This window comes from Equus przewalskii, unplaced genomic scaffold (assembly GCF_037783145.1).
Source record: "Equus przewalskii isolate Varuska unplaced genomic scaffold, EquPr2 ChrUn-13, whole genome shotgun sequence".
Taxonomy (NCBI): Eukaryota; Metazoa; Chordata; class Mammalia; order Perissodactyla; family Equidae; genus Equus; species Equus przewalskii.
In genome coordinates this window covers 10,205,455-10,223,902 of record NW_027228750.1, presented here as the reverse complement: position 1 = coordinate 10,223,902, position 18,448 = coordinate 10,205,455, and the positions used below count along the sequence as shown (strand labels likewise).

Here is an 18,448-nt window from a genome sequence, read left to right as displayed (position 1 = left end):
TCAACAAGTTTATGACCCATCTGCTGAGTAGATCACTCCCATCTGTAACTCTGGCCATGCTACATGCTTGGCAGCCACACAAAAATGTCTCTGGCAAAACAGTGTATCAGAATTTAGATTCCTAATGGGAAGTAAAAAGCTAACTGTTAGAGATTTAGAAAGAAAATAAGACTGCAATAACATTTTCAAGGTGAATTTAGAATATAAAAAATGTTAAAGCTATTTAGAAAACAACAATGGCAAATACGTAATGCCACAGCATGTGTGCTAAGTATTGTTCTAAGCACACACATAGATATCAAGAAATTTGATCCTCATAAAACCCTATGGGGGTGGCCAGCCTGGTGGTGCGGCAGTTAACTTCGCACGTTCTGCTTTGGCAGCCCAGGGTTTGCTGGTTCAGATCCTTGGTGCAGACCTACACACTGCTTGGCAAGCCATGCTATGGCAGGAGTCCCACATATAAAATAGAGGAAGATGGGCATGAATGTTAGCTCAGGGCCAATCTTACTCAGCAAAAAGAGGAGGATTGGTGGCAGATGTTAGCTCAGGACTAATCTTCCTCAAAAATAAAATAAAATCTAAAAACCCCCCAAAATTCTATGGGGTAGGTAATAATGAAGCAGAGTACCTAAGGATTACTATAAATATTCAATGAGATTACCCTTCGACCTTATTGCCAACATAGACATAGATGAAAAGAAGTTAATCCTGTCAATTTGCTGTTTTCTTGTTTAACCTGAGGGATGACTCATGGGTCACAAGGATTTGTGAGCTTGTTTAACAGAAGAAAAAGAATGGCTTCAAGGAAGTTACATCACCTGATAACCAGCCCCCAGCTGCCCTTGACACCCAGAAATCAGATTGCCCAAGGGCTTAACTGGAGTGAAAGAAACATGGATTACCCCTTTGTTTCTCCAAAACTCCTCCTGCCAAGCCCCTTAGCTCTATAAAACCACCTGCTTTCTTCTCCTGTTAAGGCAGATTTAAGAGAACCTATCCTGCCCCTTCCTGTTTTGGCCAATTTGAATAAACCTTTCTCCATCTCCAAGCAGTGATTGGCTTACTGTGCATCAGGCACATGAATTGGAGATTAAGAGGTTCAGTATCAGTAACATCATCCTCATTGTAACAGATAAGAAAACAAACACAGAGAAAAGTCAAGTAACTTGCCCAAACTGAAAGTTAAACCTTAAGTGACTTGAATAATTTAATGTAAATTTTTCTAAAATTTACATGCCTTGTCTAAAATAATCCCATACCTTAAAAACCATAGTTTAAATAATTCAGGTTCATTCTTAGGAATGGGCTAGCTGACATTGTGATTAACGCTCCACCCTTGAGGGAAACCGCTGCATCTTTGAGACAGGCGTCCTCTTGTTATATTATTTTCTGTCCTTCACTGACATGGCGTTAACGGACTGCCTAGACTCTTCTCACATTTGTTAAAGACTTTGAATCAGTTTTACTCTTTAACCATGTAACACCAATAATTCATTCGTTTGTTCACTCAATAAGTAAATAGGGGCTGGCCCCGTGGCCGAGTGGTTAAGTTTGAGCATCCAGCTTCCGTGGCCCAGGGTTTCCCTGGTTCGGGTCCTGGGTGTGGGCATGGCACCACTTGTCAGGCCATGCTGAGGCAGGGTCCCACATGGCACAACCAGAGGCACTCACAACTAGACTATACAACTATGTACTGAGTGAGGGGCTTTGGGGAGAAGCAGCAGAAAAAAAAAAAAAAAAGATTGGCGACAGATGTTAGCTCAGGTGCCAATCTTAAAAACGTGATACAGAAAATACATATATTTGGTCTTCAGCCCCAGTTCCTGGCAGTAAATCTTCTAAAAGCTTGTTGATATCCTGAGGGATAGGGGTGATAGGAGCATCCTCTGTTACAATATTTGGTCTTAGTCCCCAGTTCCAGAAAAAAGAGCTTCTAAAACCCTTCAAATCTCTGGAATGATGAGTCTTTTGTATGCTAATGAAGTGACTCTAGGTGGGACCCTAGATAGCCTCAGGTGGGAGCTGGGTGCTAAACCAAATTATGTGATTAGTGGGTTGGAACTTTCAGCCCCACCCCTGACCCCTACAGCCAATGATTTGATCAATCATGCCAAGCATAGAAACTCCACAAAAACCCTAAGAAATCAGGTTCAGGGGCTGGACCTATGGCACAGTGGTTAAGTTCCCATGTTCCGCTTCGACGGCCCCGGGTTCTCTGGTTCAGATCCCGGGTGCAGACATCGCATCGCTTGGCAAGCCATGCTGTGGCAGGCGTCCCACATATAAAGTAGAGGAAGATGGGCAGGGATGTTAGCTCAGGGCTGGTCTTCCTCAGCAAAAAGAGGAAGATTGGCAGCAGATGTTAGCTCAGGGCTGATCTTCCTCAAAAAAAAAAAAAAAAGAAATCAGGTTCAGATTGCTTCCACGTTGAGGAACACATCCATGTGCCGACAGGATGGTGCACCACAACTCCACAGGAAAGAAGCTCCTGCACTTGGGATTTTTCTGGACCTCACCCTATATACCACTTCATCTGGCTGATTCTTTACATTAAAGGATAATATTGTTTATAATATCCTTTGTAACGAGTGTTTCCCTGAGTTCTGTGAGCTGTGATAGCAAAATATTGAACCTGAAGGTGTCAATGGGAAGCTTTGATTTATATCCAAGCAGGAGGTATGGGCAACGGCGGGGGGCGGGGGGGCGGTCGGTCGTCACTACTTACGACTGGTGTCTTAAGTTGGGGCAGTGTTGAGGGACAGGGTCCTTACCCTGTGCAGTGTCTTCTAACTCTGAGTAGTTAGTGTCAGAATTGAACTGAATTATAGGATGCCCAGCTGGTGTCCAAAGAGTTGGAAAACTGGTTGGTGTGGGTGTGGGGGAAACCCACACATTTGGTGTCACATGTTGTGAGAAGAGAATCAGTTTTCTTTTAAATATTTAGTACCTCCTATGTGTCAATCACTGCGCTAGTGCTGGGAATGATTAGCTGAAAGGTACAGACCCTCACACACTGCTGGTGGGAATGTAAAATGGAACAACCACCTTGGGAAAACAGTTTGACTGCTTCTTACAAAGTTAAACATACATCTATAATGTGACCCAGTCACTCTACATCTAGGTATTTAGCCAAGAGAAACCAAAAGACATCTGCACAAAGACTAGTACACAAATGTTCATAGCAGCTTTATTTGGAATAACCCAAAATTACAAATCCAGACGCCTATCAACAGATGATTGGATAAACAAATTGTGGTAAATTCACACAAAGGAATACCATTCAGTAATTTTAAAAAAACAAATACAACCTGCTGATACAAGCCACAAGGATGAATCGCAAAATTATGCTGAGTCAAAGAAGCCCCCCAAAAAAGAACATACGGTATGATTCCATTTATTTAAAATTCAAGAAAATGCAAACTAATCTATATTGACAGAAAGTGGTTGCCTGGGGATGGAGTTGGAGGGAGAGATGGATTACAAAAGGGCACAAGAGAACTTTTGGCGGTGATGTGATTGTTATCTCGATTGTGGTGACGGTTTAATGGGTGCTGAGGTGTAATGTGTCCCCCTAAAATTGTGTTTTGAAATCTTAATCCCCAAAGAGGATGGTATTAGGAGGTGGGGCCTTTGGGAGGTGCTTAAATTATGAGGGTGGAACCCTGATGAATGAGATTAGTGCTCTTATGAAAGAGACTCTAAACAGCTCCTTGCCCCTTCAACCACGTGACTACATAGCTAGAAGGCATCAGCTATGAAACCGAAAAGAGGGTCGTCCCTTGTTCTTGGACTCTCCAGCCTCCAGAACTGTGAAAGTTAAATTTCTGTTGTTAATAAGACACCCAGTCTATGGTATTTTGTTACAGAAGCCCAAAGAGACTAAGACAATGGGTGTACACATGTCAAAACTGATGATATTTTCCATCTTTATCTATGTGCAGTGTTCCTAAATTAAACATGATTAAAATTTTTAATGGAGATAATGATAATCCCTTTAGGCTGTTATAGGGATTCATTGGATATTTTAAGCTTTTTATCATAATGCCTGGTTTGACACTTTGATATCCAACTTCAACTTCTCCACTGAGCTCTTCACTCTGAGTTTAGAGGTAAATGAATGCCTAAGACTACATAGATCATATATGCCAAGGAACTTTGAAAAGACTCTAGGACTTGGCAATTAGAGTGTCACTGGATAAATTCAATAAACTTATTATCAAGGGAAAAAATACACATAAAGGAAGAACCAGATTCAAAAACATTTTTTGAGGCCGGCCCGGTGGCGCAGCAGTTAAGTTCACATGTTCTGCTTCAGCGGCCTGGGGTTCGCCGGTTCGGATCCCGGGTGCAGACACGGCACCGCTTGGCAAGCCATGCTGTGGTAGGCATCCCACATAAAAAGTAGAGGAAGATGGGCACGGATGTTAGCTCAGAGCCAGTCTTCCTCAGCAAAAAGAGGAGGACAGGCAGCAGATGTTAGCTCAGGGCTGATCTTCCTCAAAAAAAAAAAAAAAAAAAAATTTTTTTCGTTGTATTTTCAACTTGCTGGTTCATTAGAGGTTGGGATCATTCTTTTTCCTTGGGAAGTAAGCTGGTATAAACTAATGCATAGAAAAACAAGATCTACTAAAAAGGGAAGTGAAAACCACTTCTCTCAAAGCTTTAGTTATCCAATGTAAAATAAAGGAACTAGACAGGATGATCACCTATGTATTGTCCAGCTCTGAACGTTAATTACTTCAACCATTCATTTAATTATCGTTCCTCCTCCCTCGAATGCTGTCATATCGCTATCTCCTGGCTTACCTCCTACTTCTCTGCTTGTCTTCTCTCTCCTGCGGGTTCATCTTCATCCAGATGTGGATTTTCCCCAAGGTTTGTGTCTTATCCTTTTCCCCTCCTCTGTGTATAAGCCGCTGAAATTAAGATCTTCATCTTCAAATCTCCTGCCCAAATAGTTTCTAGGAAAGAGAAAGTGATAAAAAGCGCCACAATGAGAAACCAAATAGGACGGGAGAATGAAAAAGGTCACTGGATTTTGGTGATCAGGGTGTCACTGAGTGAGCCATCCAAGGTTGAGCAGGGGAGTGCTGCAATTTTGGAACGATGACTCTGTTAAGAATGAATTGGAGCCAGAGAATATTAGAAATTTTAGGATCTTAAAGTGACTTTGGGGTCATCGATGTGATTACGTAACCCTTGGATTTAAATGCCATTAAACTCCTAATGTTTCATCTTGGCATTCCAGGCACTTCAGCGGCCCAATTCCTATCCAGCCATCATTCCTCCGTAAGCATCTTTCCTGGCTTCAACTAGACCGTTTATCCTCTAATAAGTCTGATCTTCCCTGCTTCCATATATGCTCAGGCTGTTCTCTGCTGATAAAACTGCCCAGCCTGATAACACCTGGAGGAACTTAAGTGCCTTCTGTAGTCTTAACTCCCAAACGCCATGAAACTTCTCTTGGTTTACAGTAGGTATTGAGAGATGAGACTGATTCGGACTCATTTTTACATCTCTTCCCCAACTCCTCCCACCCCCTCGCCCCCTATTCGGTGCCTCGCCAAACGCTGACCGCACAGAACGTATCCGCAGAGTGTTAGAACTCAAATATGGAGGAAAGAAAAGGCATCTAATAAATGCCTTGAGCATTCTACTAGGCGTTACAGGTATGGTAGCTTTTTTAATGCGCAGCAAGATGTTATCTCGATCTTACAGTTGAACAAATTTAACAATAAGACCTCTGGTCGGACGCTACAGCCTGGCGGAGGACGTAAAGACCTTTCATAGCAATCACAAGGAGGAGTTAAGTCCTAACCATCATGCCTTCCAGAAAATCTTACAATTGGGAACTCAGGAGACTCGGCTACTCCGCAGGAGGCAGAGTCACGAATTTGCAAGCACAGAGCCATGCGAACCCTTTCCTGCCCAGCTTTCGAGAGAAACCAGGCCCCCAGTGGAAATACTAACATACGAATTCGACCTACAACCCCCTCCCTTGGCCCCCAAATTCCCAGTGGAAATCAAACAGTCGGGCACCGGAGGCCACCGCAGCGAGCAGCGAACGCGCGGAACTAGGAAGAGGAATCTCCAGGCCAGCCGGGCGTCTCTGATTGGCCGCCGGCTAAGCCTGGAACTCTGGGTCGTGCGGCGTCACATCCGCCGGGCCCGCCATCTTGTTCCCAGGGGCAGTTGGCGGAAGAGATCGCGCTCCCTGGCCGCCGGCTCGCCTTTTGCCGGGAGTGCTCGCGGCCCGCGTCTCGGCGTCTGCTCTTGCCCCGGGGGCGTTTGTTGGCGTCCCTGGTGCCCTCCCTCACCCGGCCGGGGCATATCGAGGCGGCCCCCTCTCCCGACGGCGTTCCATGGAGTAGGGTCCCGGACCGTTGTCCCGAAGAGCGAGATCGAGCCTGGCCCCCTCCCCCTCCCTTCTCCCTCCCTCCTTCCTTCCGCCGCAACATGGCTAACAACAGCCCCGCGCTGACAGGCAACTCGCAGCCGCAGCACCAGGCGGCCGCGGCGGCGGCCCAGCAGCAGCAGCAGTGCGGCGGCGGCGGCGCCACCAAGCCGGTGGTGTCGGGCAAGCAGGGCAATGTGCTGCCGCTGTGGGGCAACGAAAAGACTATGAACCTCAACCCCATGATCTTGACCAACATCCTGTCGTCGCCTTACTTCAAAGTGCAGCTCTACGAGCTCAAGACCTACCACGAGGTGGTGGACGAGATCTACTTTAAGGTACGAAGCGTCCAGGCCCGGGTGGGGGGTTCCTTTCGGAGGAGGGGGCATGGAGGAGACGCGCGGAGGCGGCCCCCGAGGGCTGAGGACTTCTTTGTAGGTGGGGGAAGGTTGGTCGGAGGGGGAGAGGTGGCCAGCATCTGCCAGGGAGGGGTCAAAGTGGGGCCGCCCCCTCATTTCCTTTTCAGATTTTTAGGGCCGAGAGAGCCCGCCACCATTGATCTCTCTCCTCCCCCAACCTCCTGCCCACCCCTGGGGGGAGTTGGAGGGGAGAGGTGGGGGAGAGGAGAAAAGAGTACCGGAAGCCTCTCCAGTTTACAGCTTTAAAATTAATTCCTTTTGACGTGGATCTACTCAGCGCCAGCTCATGGGTCTTCTCCCGCTCACCCGGGCCAGGGCGTGTATTGACTTCACTGTTGGCCTCGTGTTGTTGGTATTCATTGTCCGATCCAGACAGGGACCTGGTCAGTGCGTGTGTCGGGTGGGGTGGGAGGGTTGAGGGTGGAGACGTGCCAGTGCGAGAGGTGTACCGAAGGCCTGGAAATTTTCTCAGCAGGAAGTCAGGAGTAAGTGGTCTCAGTTCCCTGTGCATTGGGCTTATTTAGAATTATCTGGGCCCTGGGCTTCTGCGGCAGGGTCGGTGCTGGCTTGGCTGTGCTGGGGAGCTCACCTGGCGCCTCCTCACTGCACTCTTGTCTCAGTTCTTGTTTCGTTAGCAGGATTGACTCAGTCTTGCAGCGAGGCTCGGAGCAGCCCAGGGTCGCAGGTAGAGGTATGCACTATTAATCATGCTCAATCGCCATAAATGCATTTCCCTGGTTAAATGAACGGCTGATTAGATTTTTTTTTTTTTTTTTTGGCCATTGGTTTTGGTCTTGTCTCTACCAGTTAGATAGGCTTTCTCCACTTCCCTGCCAATTATGCAGTTTTAAAAATGTCTTCCAGGCCTCCTAAGGTTAATTTATATTGTGAAGAATATTAATAGTAGCCTTAATGGTCTTTAAATATTTTAGCTAGAGCATGTAATATAATACAATCCGTTTGGTTTATAGTGACTCTTGAAACAGTTGATAGACCACTGAAGTGTTTTCTGTGATCTGAACATATTTATAGAGGTGTTGACAGGGAAATTTTCTTTATGTACTTTTAGATTATGTTTTGTCCACCTTTTCCCCAATTATGGCATTAGGTTATTGAAGGATTTTTGAGATATTAGTTGCTTTTGATAGGAAATTGTATTTTGAGAATACCTTTCAACTTTGGGTATATTTTGATATCCTTTTACAAAAGTATTGTAAGTAATTATAATACGATGAACTAGTTTGTTTAGTTGTTAAAAGGTAAGGCCTTTGTCAGCATGGATACAGTATGGCGAATGTTTAACCCTTACTTTATTTATGTAGTAAACTTCAAACAGTTAAAAACTGGGTTCCTGCTCTTTTTAAACTGGCAGGTTCTGTTTAATAACGTAGGCATTTGCCATAATTAATTAATCTGTCTAATAACTTAGGCATAATGCGATAGAGGAAAAGCTTGTTTTCAAATACTGTGTTTTGAAACAACTTAAGATTCTAGTAGAAATTACTTAAATTTAGTTATAAAACTGAAGACTCAGATTTTATTATCAGGATGTCCAAATCAAATAACTATGTTGAAATATGTAGGCTTCCAGTTTTCTAAGGCAATTTTGTATTGCATTCACCCGTTTGGCAGCCTTTAAGGGATTGGATGGAACATCTTGTATACAGCAAGCTGGGGGAAGGAAATGGAATAGTAAAGCAGCGCAGGAGTCGGATAGTGTAGTGGTTACATTTAAATGTATGCTCCTCTGAAGCCACTGAGAAAGACTATAAAATGTAACCACTGGTGGGTGGAAATACAGTTTTAGAAATACATAGTGAAAGAACAAAATTTTATTTTGTTTTTGTTTCAAGTTAAGAAACAAACATGGGTTTTATTTTTCCAAAAGACCTTCTCAAGTTGTATGTGTTGTAGAGCTAATATTTGCTATTTTTAAGTAAAGTTTGGTTTTTATAGGGTGCCCACCTTAGCAAAGATGGTGCTGTATCTTGAGTATACTTAGTATAATAACTAGTCACACTCAGTTTTTGACAGTTTATATACTGGGACAATTGAATTGGTTCACATAATTATGAAAATAAATTACACACTGACTAACAAGAATGATCTCTGTGTAGGTGTGGGCTTTGTAATTTCTTCTTTACTCAGGAATGAACATGTCTGATCATGGTAAAAAAATGTATGAATAAAGTTCCATAATTTTGCATCAAAAGTAACTTCTGTTACCATTTTAGCATACTTTTTTCAAGTCATTTTTCTTTATGTTTGAAGTCACCATAAAATTGAACTATTAAGAGTATTTAAAAATTCTTTTTGAAATAAGTGCTTAAACTTCATTAATACTTTCTGCTTTAAGTTGGAACCTTAAATCCATTTTAAAATAATTTTTTTAAGCAGCTCAGAATAGGATACACAGTTGATATGTTATCAAATATTTTTTACAAGTCTATGAGATTAGAAATTTCCTGGCTCCACATGTGTTAGCTCTCTACGAAGCTACTTTGTTGGGATTTCTACTCTCTAAAGCTGTTGAGGTTTTGTTAAACCTTAGTAGTTTTATTGGTGCTCTTATAAATATCCTAGCAGTTTTTCAAAGATGGTTTACATAATGTGCATAAACAAAATATATACATCATGTCAAAATATCCAGCTTCCAACTTTTGGAAGAGCTGCTCTATTATGGACTTCTGTTTACTTTAATCAGGGTTTAAAAAACAGTCAAAGTGTGAATGTTTGTTGTGTTCCTCTTTTCTGTTTCTAGGTCACGCATGTTGAACCATGGGAGAAAGGAAGCAGGAAAACAGCGGGCCAGACAGGGATGTGCGGAGGGGTAAGTAGAAGTACGTGCATTTTTCAGTTTTTCTGTGTCTGATAACTAAGTTTATATTTCAAAAACTAAAAGTCTGTCAATTAAACATTCAAACGACAGTTGGCAAATCTTAAAAGTTTGTATTTTTTCTTTTTTAATCTAAATTCAAGTGTCCCACGAATGTGGTTTAAAAAGTGTTATTTTTTTATGCTCCTTTCTCAGTTCTGTATTTTTTTTATCATTAATACCTAATAGGATTAATCAGTTGGTGTTAAGTGTCTGTTAATTATTTCACTACATTTTCTTAACTCTTTCCCCTAAAGGTTCGAGGTGTTGGAACAGGAGGAATTGTTTCTACGGCATTTTGCCTGTTATATAAATTATTTACTCTGAAGTTAACTCGCAAGCAAGTGATGGGTCTCATAACACACACAGACTCTCCATATATTAGAGCTCTTGGATTTATGTATATAAGGTGAGCATGCTTTTATCTACATTGCTAGTAAATATTTCATTTTAGTTCACATAAGCTGAATCCGTCTTTTGAAATTCTAGGTACACGCAGCCCCCTACAGATCTATGGGACTGGTTTGAATCCTTCCTTGATGATGAAGAGGTATGTCAACAAGGGTAATAATTAGTTTTCTTCTGATTACTCTTGTGTTTTTAATACCTTTTATTTATTGACAGCTTAGTGTCTTCTAGAATTTTCTGTAGTTAAATATATTTCACTCAGATTCTTTTGGAATTAATGTCCTTTTACTAAGACTTGGTGAATTTTACATATCTTAGGTTAAATTTCTTAAGTTTTATTTTTAAATTGTTTAGATGTGTTTTGGTAGTTACTGAAAATTTTATCTTCCTTATTATGTTCTCTGTATTGTATTGACTTTGACTTGAACAGTTGGTAGTGACTTTTTAAGGTGGGCCGTGTTCAGGATTGAGGTGATAAGGCATGCACATAGAATACTAATTATAGCTTTTTTCCCTAGAACTTTTCAATTCCAGAACCCTCTAACTTCTTCCACATATTAATATTCCCACTTGAATAGAAGTGCGAAATTGAAGAGCTGAATGGGGCTTAAGTAGGCTGAGTGTTTAGATGACTTATTCAAGGTGACCAGTATTTCTTTTTCTTTTCTTTTTTTTTTTTTTTTGAGGAAGATTAGCCCTGAGCTAACTGCTGTCAATCCTCCTCTTTTCACTGAGGAAGACTGGCCCTGAGCTAACATCTATGCCCACCTTCCTCTACTTTATATGTGGGATGCCTACCTCAGCATGGTGTGCCAAGTGGTGCCGTGTCCGCACCCGGGATCCAAACCGGTGAGCCCCGGGCCGCCAAAGCGGAACGTGCAAACTTAACCATTGCGCCACCAGGCCGGCTCCTCGGTGACCGGTATTTCAATTCTAGCTTTCTGACTTAGACTATTCATGTTTATAAAGCTATAAGAAAACCTTTTCTTTAAATTAGTAGTTTAGACTTTTTTTAAGTTGCAAATCTGGTTTGCTATTCAAGCTTAATAAGGATAAGCTTGTTAGATATGTTCAGAAAAGAAAAGTTACTTTGGGAAACGTTACTGTATCAAATTAATGCTTAGACAGTGAAGTCCAGGATCTCAAAAGATACTTAATAATGAGCTGTATTGCCCATATATCTACCCCCACCACCACTTTATATTTTAAGGTTCCTAAAGTAAACTTTGAGTGCTGTTTCAGTAGTCATATTTTAAAAATTTATCTAAAGAATTTGTTGAATTAAAGCATAGGTCTAATGGAAATCTTTCTAGTGTGTTTTTATTATTATGTGCACACCTAAAAAGAAATCTCACTCATGTAGACATGGAGAACTTTTCCTCTACATTTTTTCGGCCTGTTTGCTCAGCTGTTTAATATCAGAAACAGCAAAAAGTGTGTTAGAGGATAAATCACAGTCTTTAAAGTTTTTTTCTTTTTAGATGAGATTTTTCAAGCTGAAGCACTTCTCCCTTCTGTATTTAAAAAGCATGTCCCTCTTCATACTGGGTATTGTATTAGGTTTGTTTCTGAATGTTTCTATTTAATCTGTTTTTTTATTGTGTTTACAAACCTGAGGATCTCTATTTAAGCTAACTTATTGTTTTCTTCCTTAGATATCTGCAGCGATTATATTTGGAAATACTGTATATCTGAACACTTAAATGTGTGTGAGTGCAAGCAGTTTTACCTTTAGCTCTTGTTTTCCTGTTTAGATAACAAATCTCACTTTCCTTGTGTGCTTGCACTATAGGTTTGGGACTGACAATAGCTGACTAACATGTCCTGAGCTGTGAGAGGGCATAGCAAGAAGGCCTTCATGCGGTAATGACCCTTTTCAGAGACAATGGTCATCATGGATTATGCGTTTCCAATTATTTGTTCATTTATTTATTTTCTACATAACTCTAAATTAGAAACCTCACTGCTTCATGGCAGTTGGTTTGCTATTGCTTCCAGTTTTATCAGGGCTTCGTTTTATATTAGAGCTATTAAAAGCTAATCGTTAGACAGGAATTGTCTGAAGCAGTTCATGCGTAGCTAGGTTAGACTCTAGGAATGATGTATGCAAACGTGTCCACAGAACTAAATATATACCTAGTAGGTATGTGGAATGTAAATTTAAGTTGATTGTTCTACGTAGTTCAGTAATGTAAGGGGCTGTTTCCTAGTCTAGTTAACTGAGTGAGATCAGTTCTCTCCATGCCCATGAGGCTGCAGGGTTTATTCTCACCTGCATGCACACACTGAGCCCAAATATTTCTCTGTATCATTCATTACCAGATTAGAAAGGTACACAAATTGAAATTTTTCTGTTAGAATATTTTTGTATTGAGATTCCAAAGATGGTAATATTTTTATAGTATTCATGTATATGTTGAAATAACTTTTTTGACGGCTAGGGTATTTTTTGTGTTTCTGTAGGACCTAGATGTGAAGGCTGGTGGAGGCTGTGTAATGACCATTGGAGAAATGCTGCGGTCTTTTCTCACAAAACTGGAGTGGTTTTCTACCTTGTTTCCAAGAATTCCTGTTCCAGTTCAGAAGAACATCGATCAACAGATTAAAACTCGGCCTAGAAAAATCAAGAAAGAGGGGAAGGAAGGTGCAGAGGAAATAGATAGACATATTGAACGCAGACGTTCTAGGTAATTCTACTCTTGAATTACATTCACGTTAAAAATATGCTTTATACAAAGGTCCTTGGAAATCAGTAGCAAGTTCTTAGGAAATTATGTCTGTGCTGTTCATTTCATTAGTTTGTCGCTCCTCGGCCCCCCCCCCCCAAAAGGTCATTTTCTGCCTTTCTGGGTATTTTCAACAAAATTGTGCATCTGTAAATGAGAACAAGCAAATTTTTGCTTTATTTATTCTTCAGATCTTTATGTAAGCTGGGGATCTGAATAAATAACACTGATGAAAGTGAAATTGTTATGTTTTATTCATTCAAATTTTCTGCTTCCCTCCCCATATTTCTTAAACATTAGGTCTCCAAGGAGATCACTGAGTCCACGGAGGTCCCCAAGAAGATCAAGAAGTAGAAGCCATCATCGGGAGGGTCATGGATCTTCTAGTTTTGACCGAGAATTAGAAAGAGAGAAAGAACGCCAGCGACTAGAGCGTGAAGCCAAAGAAAGGGAGAAAGAAAGGCGAAGATCCCGAAGTATCGATCGGGGCTTAGAACGCAGGCGTAGCAGGAGTAGGGAAAGGCATAGAAGTCGGAGTCGGAGTCGTGATAGGAAAGGGGATAGAAGGGACAGGGATCGGGAAAGAGAGAAAGAGAATGAGAGAGGCAGAAGACGAGATCGTGACTATGATAAGGAAAGGGGTAATGACCGGGAAAAGGAGAGAGAGCGATCAAGAGAACGGTCCAAGGAACGGAGAAGTAGGGGTGAGGTAGAAGAAAAGAAACATAAAGAGGACAAAGATGACAGGCGGCATAGAGATGACAAAAAAGATTCCAAGAAAGAGAAAAAACACAGTAGAAGTAGAAGCAGAGAAAGGAAGCATAGAAGTAGGAGTAGAAGTAGAAATGCGGGGAAACGCAGTCGAAGCAGGAGCAAAGAGAAATCAAGTAAACATAAAAACGAAAATAAAGAAAAAGCAAACAAGCGAAGTAGAAGTGGCAGTCAAGGAAGAACTGACAGTGCTGAGAAATCAAGAAAACGGGAACACAGCCCCAGCAAAGAAAAATCTAGGAAGCGTAGCAGAAGCAAAGAACGTTCCCACAAACGAGATCACAGTGATAGTAAGGACCAGTCTGACAAACATGATCGTCGAAGGAGCCAAAGTATAGAACCAGAGAGCCAAGAAAAACAACTTAAAAACAAAGACGAGACTGTGTGAAAATTTTTTGTAAAAGTGGATCACATTGAATCCTATAAATGTTTGATTAAATCTGCTTTTTTCCCTCCTCCCAAGTTGAGATTGTGCAGTAGTTACGCACTCTTCAAGCTCCCTGTAGGCTGCATTTTCATTTCCTCTTTTGTGTAGGGAAGTGCCTTTGTAATCCCATTTATTGCATTGATGTTTTCACCCAGTTGTTGAGTTTAATACATGATGCACAGATTGTTCTTGCATTTTTATTGTTTAACTGTTTTTGAGATGTACAGTCTGTACATATGTCCTGAAAATGTTTTAATTCCTTTGGCATGGTTGCCATGTTGGTTAAATTTGTATAAGGCAATAAACTGCCACTAATTCTATTTTTGTTTTGTAGGTGTGGGATTATGGTTTGTGTACTGAAGTTAGCATGGCTGTGCTTTTCGTAATAGAATGCTAAAGACTTTGAGAATGGATCTTGGATGTCTACTATAGGAGAATTATGTCCTTTCAGTGTACATGAAGGCAGCAGTTGTAGGATTAACATTCTTGTCCACTGTATATTATCTTGGAAGGCTCTTGTTAATATGTTATACTTAATATTCTCCACAGTGAACTTTAGAGAGAATTTATGAGAAGTTAGTTTCTGATGCAGAGGTTTAAATTAGGCTGTGATTTGATCAAAAGTCCTTTTAGCATTCTACCTCAAAGGGACACTGTTAGTATGCCTAAAATTTATTCACTTAGTTTTCCTTTTTTATTTGAAAAAATACATGACATGTAATCTTTTTTTCTTGAATTTTTCAGATTTTAAAGTACTATATTAAAGGAAAAATTAATGTCTAAAGCCTAGTGTTCTTGCAGCAACCCTGTACTAACGTGAAATTGGGAGGGGGTGGGGCAGATCCTAGAGAAATAGATTCAAGCCTCAAGCTTCCAAAGCATTTTTATAAATGGAAAATACGTAAATTATGAAACAGCTTGATATAGTGTCCTTTTTTTAAAATTCAAAACTTTTTTTATTGATAATGAAGATTGCTCTTTGAGTTTTTAAACTTAATCTAGAAGAGAGAAGTATTAAAAGTAATGCTATGCTGCATTATTTAAGATTATCAGCAAATTATTTGATAGATTGTTCTTATGAATTGTATTCTGATTACAGAGAACGATCATGAGTGTGGAATAAATACTGGATTAAATCCTTTATCTTGGGTGTTGGCTTTTCCCCCATTTGTTAACATTTTTAAAGTCTTTTTATTGTGGAAATTCATAAAATTTTAGTAGAGTCACACTGTGTAGAGGTTTATCTCAATAATCTTTACTAGAGTTCTTAATACGCCAGTTCCCTTTGTCGGGGGGTGTTATGTATGTCACTAGGTGGTTCCTGGGATTGGGTGATAACTTAGTTTCACATCAAAGGTGCTTATTAAGGTACTTTGCGCTTGGACTACATATTAGAATCATTTGAAATTTGGACTTGAAAGAACTTTTGTAAGATAGCTCATCCAGTTCTTTTTAGAACAAATAGAGGCCCAAAGTGATTTGTTTAGTCAGGACCAGGACTAAAAGTGAGTGTTCCTGGTAGTGTTTACCATGTTAACATTTATCTCACTTTTTTTCTTTTTTTTTTTTTGAGGAAGATTAGCTTTGAGCTAACTGCTGCCAATCCTCCTCTTCGTTGAGCTAACATCCGTGCCCATCTTCCTCTACTTGATATGTGGGATGCCTACCACAGCACGGTGTGCCAAGTGGTGCCATGTCCGCACTCGGGATCCAAACCGGCAAACCCCGGGTGGCCGAGAAGCGAAACGTGCCCATTTAACCCCTGCGCCACCGGGCTGGCCCATATCTCACTTCATATTGGCCAACTGACAATCAGAAGCCACCTTGCAAAAGTGTTAAATGGAGCAAAGGAGTACACTTGGAAGAGTCCTTCATATGTGGGCTTAACATTTGTACCTACCTAACTCCAGAAAATCTCATTAAATGAAGGAATTCCTATATGAAAACGCTGTGATTTTTTTGAGGTGTAGAAGATGCAGTCATCTTGTCTTTTAAGTTGAGTATCAAGTGAATTAACGTGTTAGGTATATTCTTGAGTAATGAAAGCCAGTAGATTTATCTTACATTTGAAAATATTTTTAGCATACCTCAATTAATGGTGCTACTCTTGAATATAGTTCCCACCTGAAATGTTAACTCAGCGGTGTCTTTTAAGTAAAAGGTGGAAAGAATTTTTCAAAGAGGTGAAAGTACTTATCACAAGCTGCATTTGATTTCCTGTGATTTATTGTTAGGTTTTCTTTTGAGGAACATTTTGATAGGAGAACATGTAAATAATACTACTTAATGTCAAATATATATATGATTTAATTAGGAATGTTTCCTAAAAGACTGGGAAAACAAGTGGCTGTGAAGGACGCCTCAGGATTATTTCCTGTAACATTCGAAAACTTGAAAAGCTTTTGATAGAGCTTAGTACAGGAGCCTGCATCCGGTCTTCTCAATTTACTAAAATGATTTCACTTTTCCATGTATTAGTATCTTTCATCTGTTTTCTAATGTTTACTTTGCAATTCAATTCTATTCATGGGCTAGTATGTTATCAATCTTGAGATTTTAATATAAAATTTCCATTTTAATGCTGCCCAATTTATAATCTATTAGTTGGGTTTATTTCCTTTGTTCCTCTAAGGCAGTGGTTCTTAACCTTTGAGTTATGGGTCCCTTAGGAATCTAATAAAAGCTACAAATCATGTCTAGAAACATAAAAGTACTCCAAAATTTGGATGCAATTTCAGAAAGAAACTGCCCTAGGGCTTTTGTGCTGTTTACTGATTTTTTAAAAGCTGTCCTTAGATGTTCAGTAGTTGGGAATGAATAGCAAATTTCAGTTCCTGGGAGTGTCCCAAAGGCAACAGCTGGTTTTATTCTCTTAAAAGATGAAGGGGGGAGGGGCAAAGGTTAGTGGTGGTCACTTAATTCCCTTCCACAGAAAAGTCCTTGATGATTGTAAGTAGCTTTTGATTTGAACAGAGAGGAGGCCCAGACGCTGGGCCAGCAGTTTCTTTTTCAACTGATTGCAGTGTGCAGCCTCTGATAAACACTGACTATTTGACCAGTTCTCACTGGTTATATTGGTTCTGGTTCTAATCTGATTCTATTATCTCGTAAATGCTGAATTCATCCGTGAATGACTAATCCAATTAGAGGACCTCTTCAGTAGAGCTGTTTATGGGCAAGGAACCACTTCTTCCCCATAGTCTCAGGCTCTGAAATCCATCCTTTGAGATCTCCCAGCACTTTGCAAATACTTCTGAAGTGGCATTTTTCATTTTAGGATCACTGGCTATCAATATTTGTTGTGTAGGAAGCATGGCAGCATGAATGCAGTCAACTGAAAAATGTTGCCATCATTGCTGACTTAAAATCCATTATTCTTTTTCTCAGAGTATTGATAGTCCAAGGATCTGTTACATAATCAGGATCCATAAATGTATTGCACAGATAAAATATACTCAAGTTGGAGAGTGTTGCCTTTTCAGCCTATTGCAAAAATGGGTTACAGTAGTCCCCCTTACCCTCAGGGGATATATTCCAAGACCCCCAGTGGATGCCTGACACATACAAACCCTATATATACTATGTTTTTTCCTATAATTCATATCTATGATAAAGTTTAATTTATAAATTAAGCACAGTAAGATTAACTACAATAGTAAAACAATTATAACTATCGTGTAATACAAGTTACCATAGATCTTAGCAAGCTTAGCATATGACTTTTCTTGAGAGACATTTTCACTTAAAGCAAGCACTTTAAGGCTTCTCTTTGGCCTATCCAAATTGCCAGGATCACTACTCTTGAACTTTGGGGCGATGATTAAATAAACTAAGGGTTACTTGAACACAAGCACTGCTGTACCGCGACAGTTGATGTGATAACTGAGACAGCTACTAAATGACTAATGAGGGGGTAGTGTAGACAACGTGGATACACTGGACAAAGGAAAGGATCACATCCTGGATGAGACAGAGTGGGACGGAGGGAAATTTGATCACGCTCCTCAGAATGAATTATTTCTGGATTCTTCATTGAATATTTTCAGACCACGGTTGGCCATAGGTAGCTGAAACTGCATAAAGTGAAAGCGTGGGCAAGGGAGGAGTGCTGTATACTTATTCAAGTTAAACAGGTGACCTTAAAGCATTTCATACAACATACAAGCCGTGAGGTTTTATCACAAGGATCAGGGAAAGAATTACTATTGCAGAGAAATCCTCACTTAAGCTTCCCTGATGTGCAAATACCTAAAGTACACTAAGGTTGGTTTCCCTTGGTCAGTACTTCTTCTGGCCATTCCAAAGCTGAATTATTTCTCTATTGGGTCAGTGGATGTAGTCGCCCCCTGACGAATAAATATACGTCCTGAATAAACACAATAAGCACAAGAAATAACTACCCTGAAGCTGCCTTGCTTCCTGCTG

The 18,448-nt window shown here is 40.5% G+C and overlaps 1 protein-coding gene and 1 long non-coding RNA gene across 3 annotated transcripts; one reads left to right on the top strand and one right to left on the bottom strand.

Moving 5' to 3' along the window:
• Positions 1 to 3,174: 3,174 nt before the first annotated feature.
• LOC103560935 (uncharacterized) lies at positions 3,175 to 6,852 on the bottom strand. 2 transcript variants are annotated; one of them, XR_011536832.1, is made up of 3 exons: positions 6,706 to 6,852; positions 4,810 to 4,964; positions 3,175 to 4,495 (listed from the first exon to the last, which is right to left on the bottom strand). It is a non-coding gene; the product is annotated as an uncharacterized lncRNA (long non-coding RNA). The 2 variants fall into 2 exon arrangements; XR_011536831.1 differs by lacking the exon at positions 6,706 to 6,852 and adding an exon at positions 5,822 to 6,075.
• PRPF38B (pre-mRNA processing factor 38B) lies at positions 6,142 to 15,164 on the top strand. The gene is made up of 6 exons (XM_008535277.2): positions 6,142 to 6,735; positions 9,578 to 9,646; positions 9,949 to 10,100; positions 10,181 to 10,241; positions 12,563 to 12,786; positions 13,126 to 15,164. Exons 1-6 carry the CDS (start codon positions 6,460 to 6,462, stop codon positions 13,982 to 13,984), a joined length of 1,641 nt encoding a protein of 546 aa, XP_008533499.1. The 5' UTR covers positions 6,142 to 6,459; the 3' UTR covers positions 13,985 to 15,164.
• Positions 15,165 to 18,448: the final 3,284 nt, after the last annotated feature.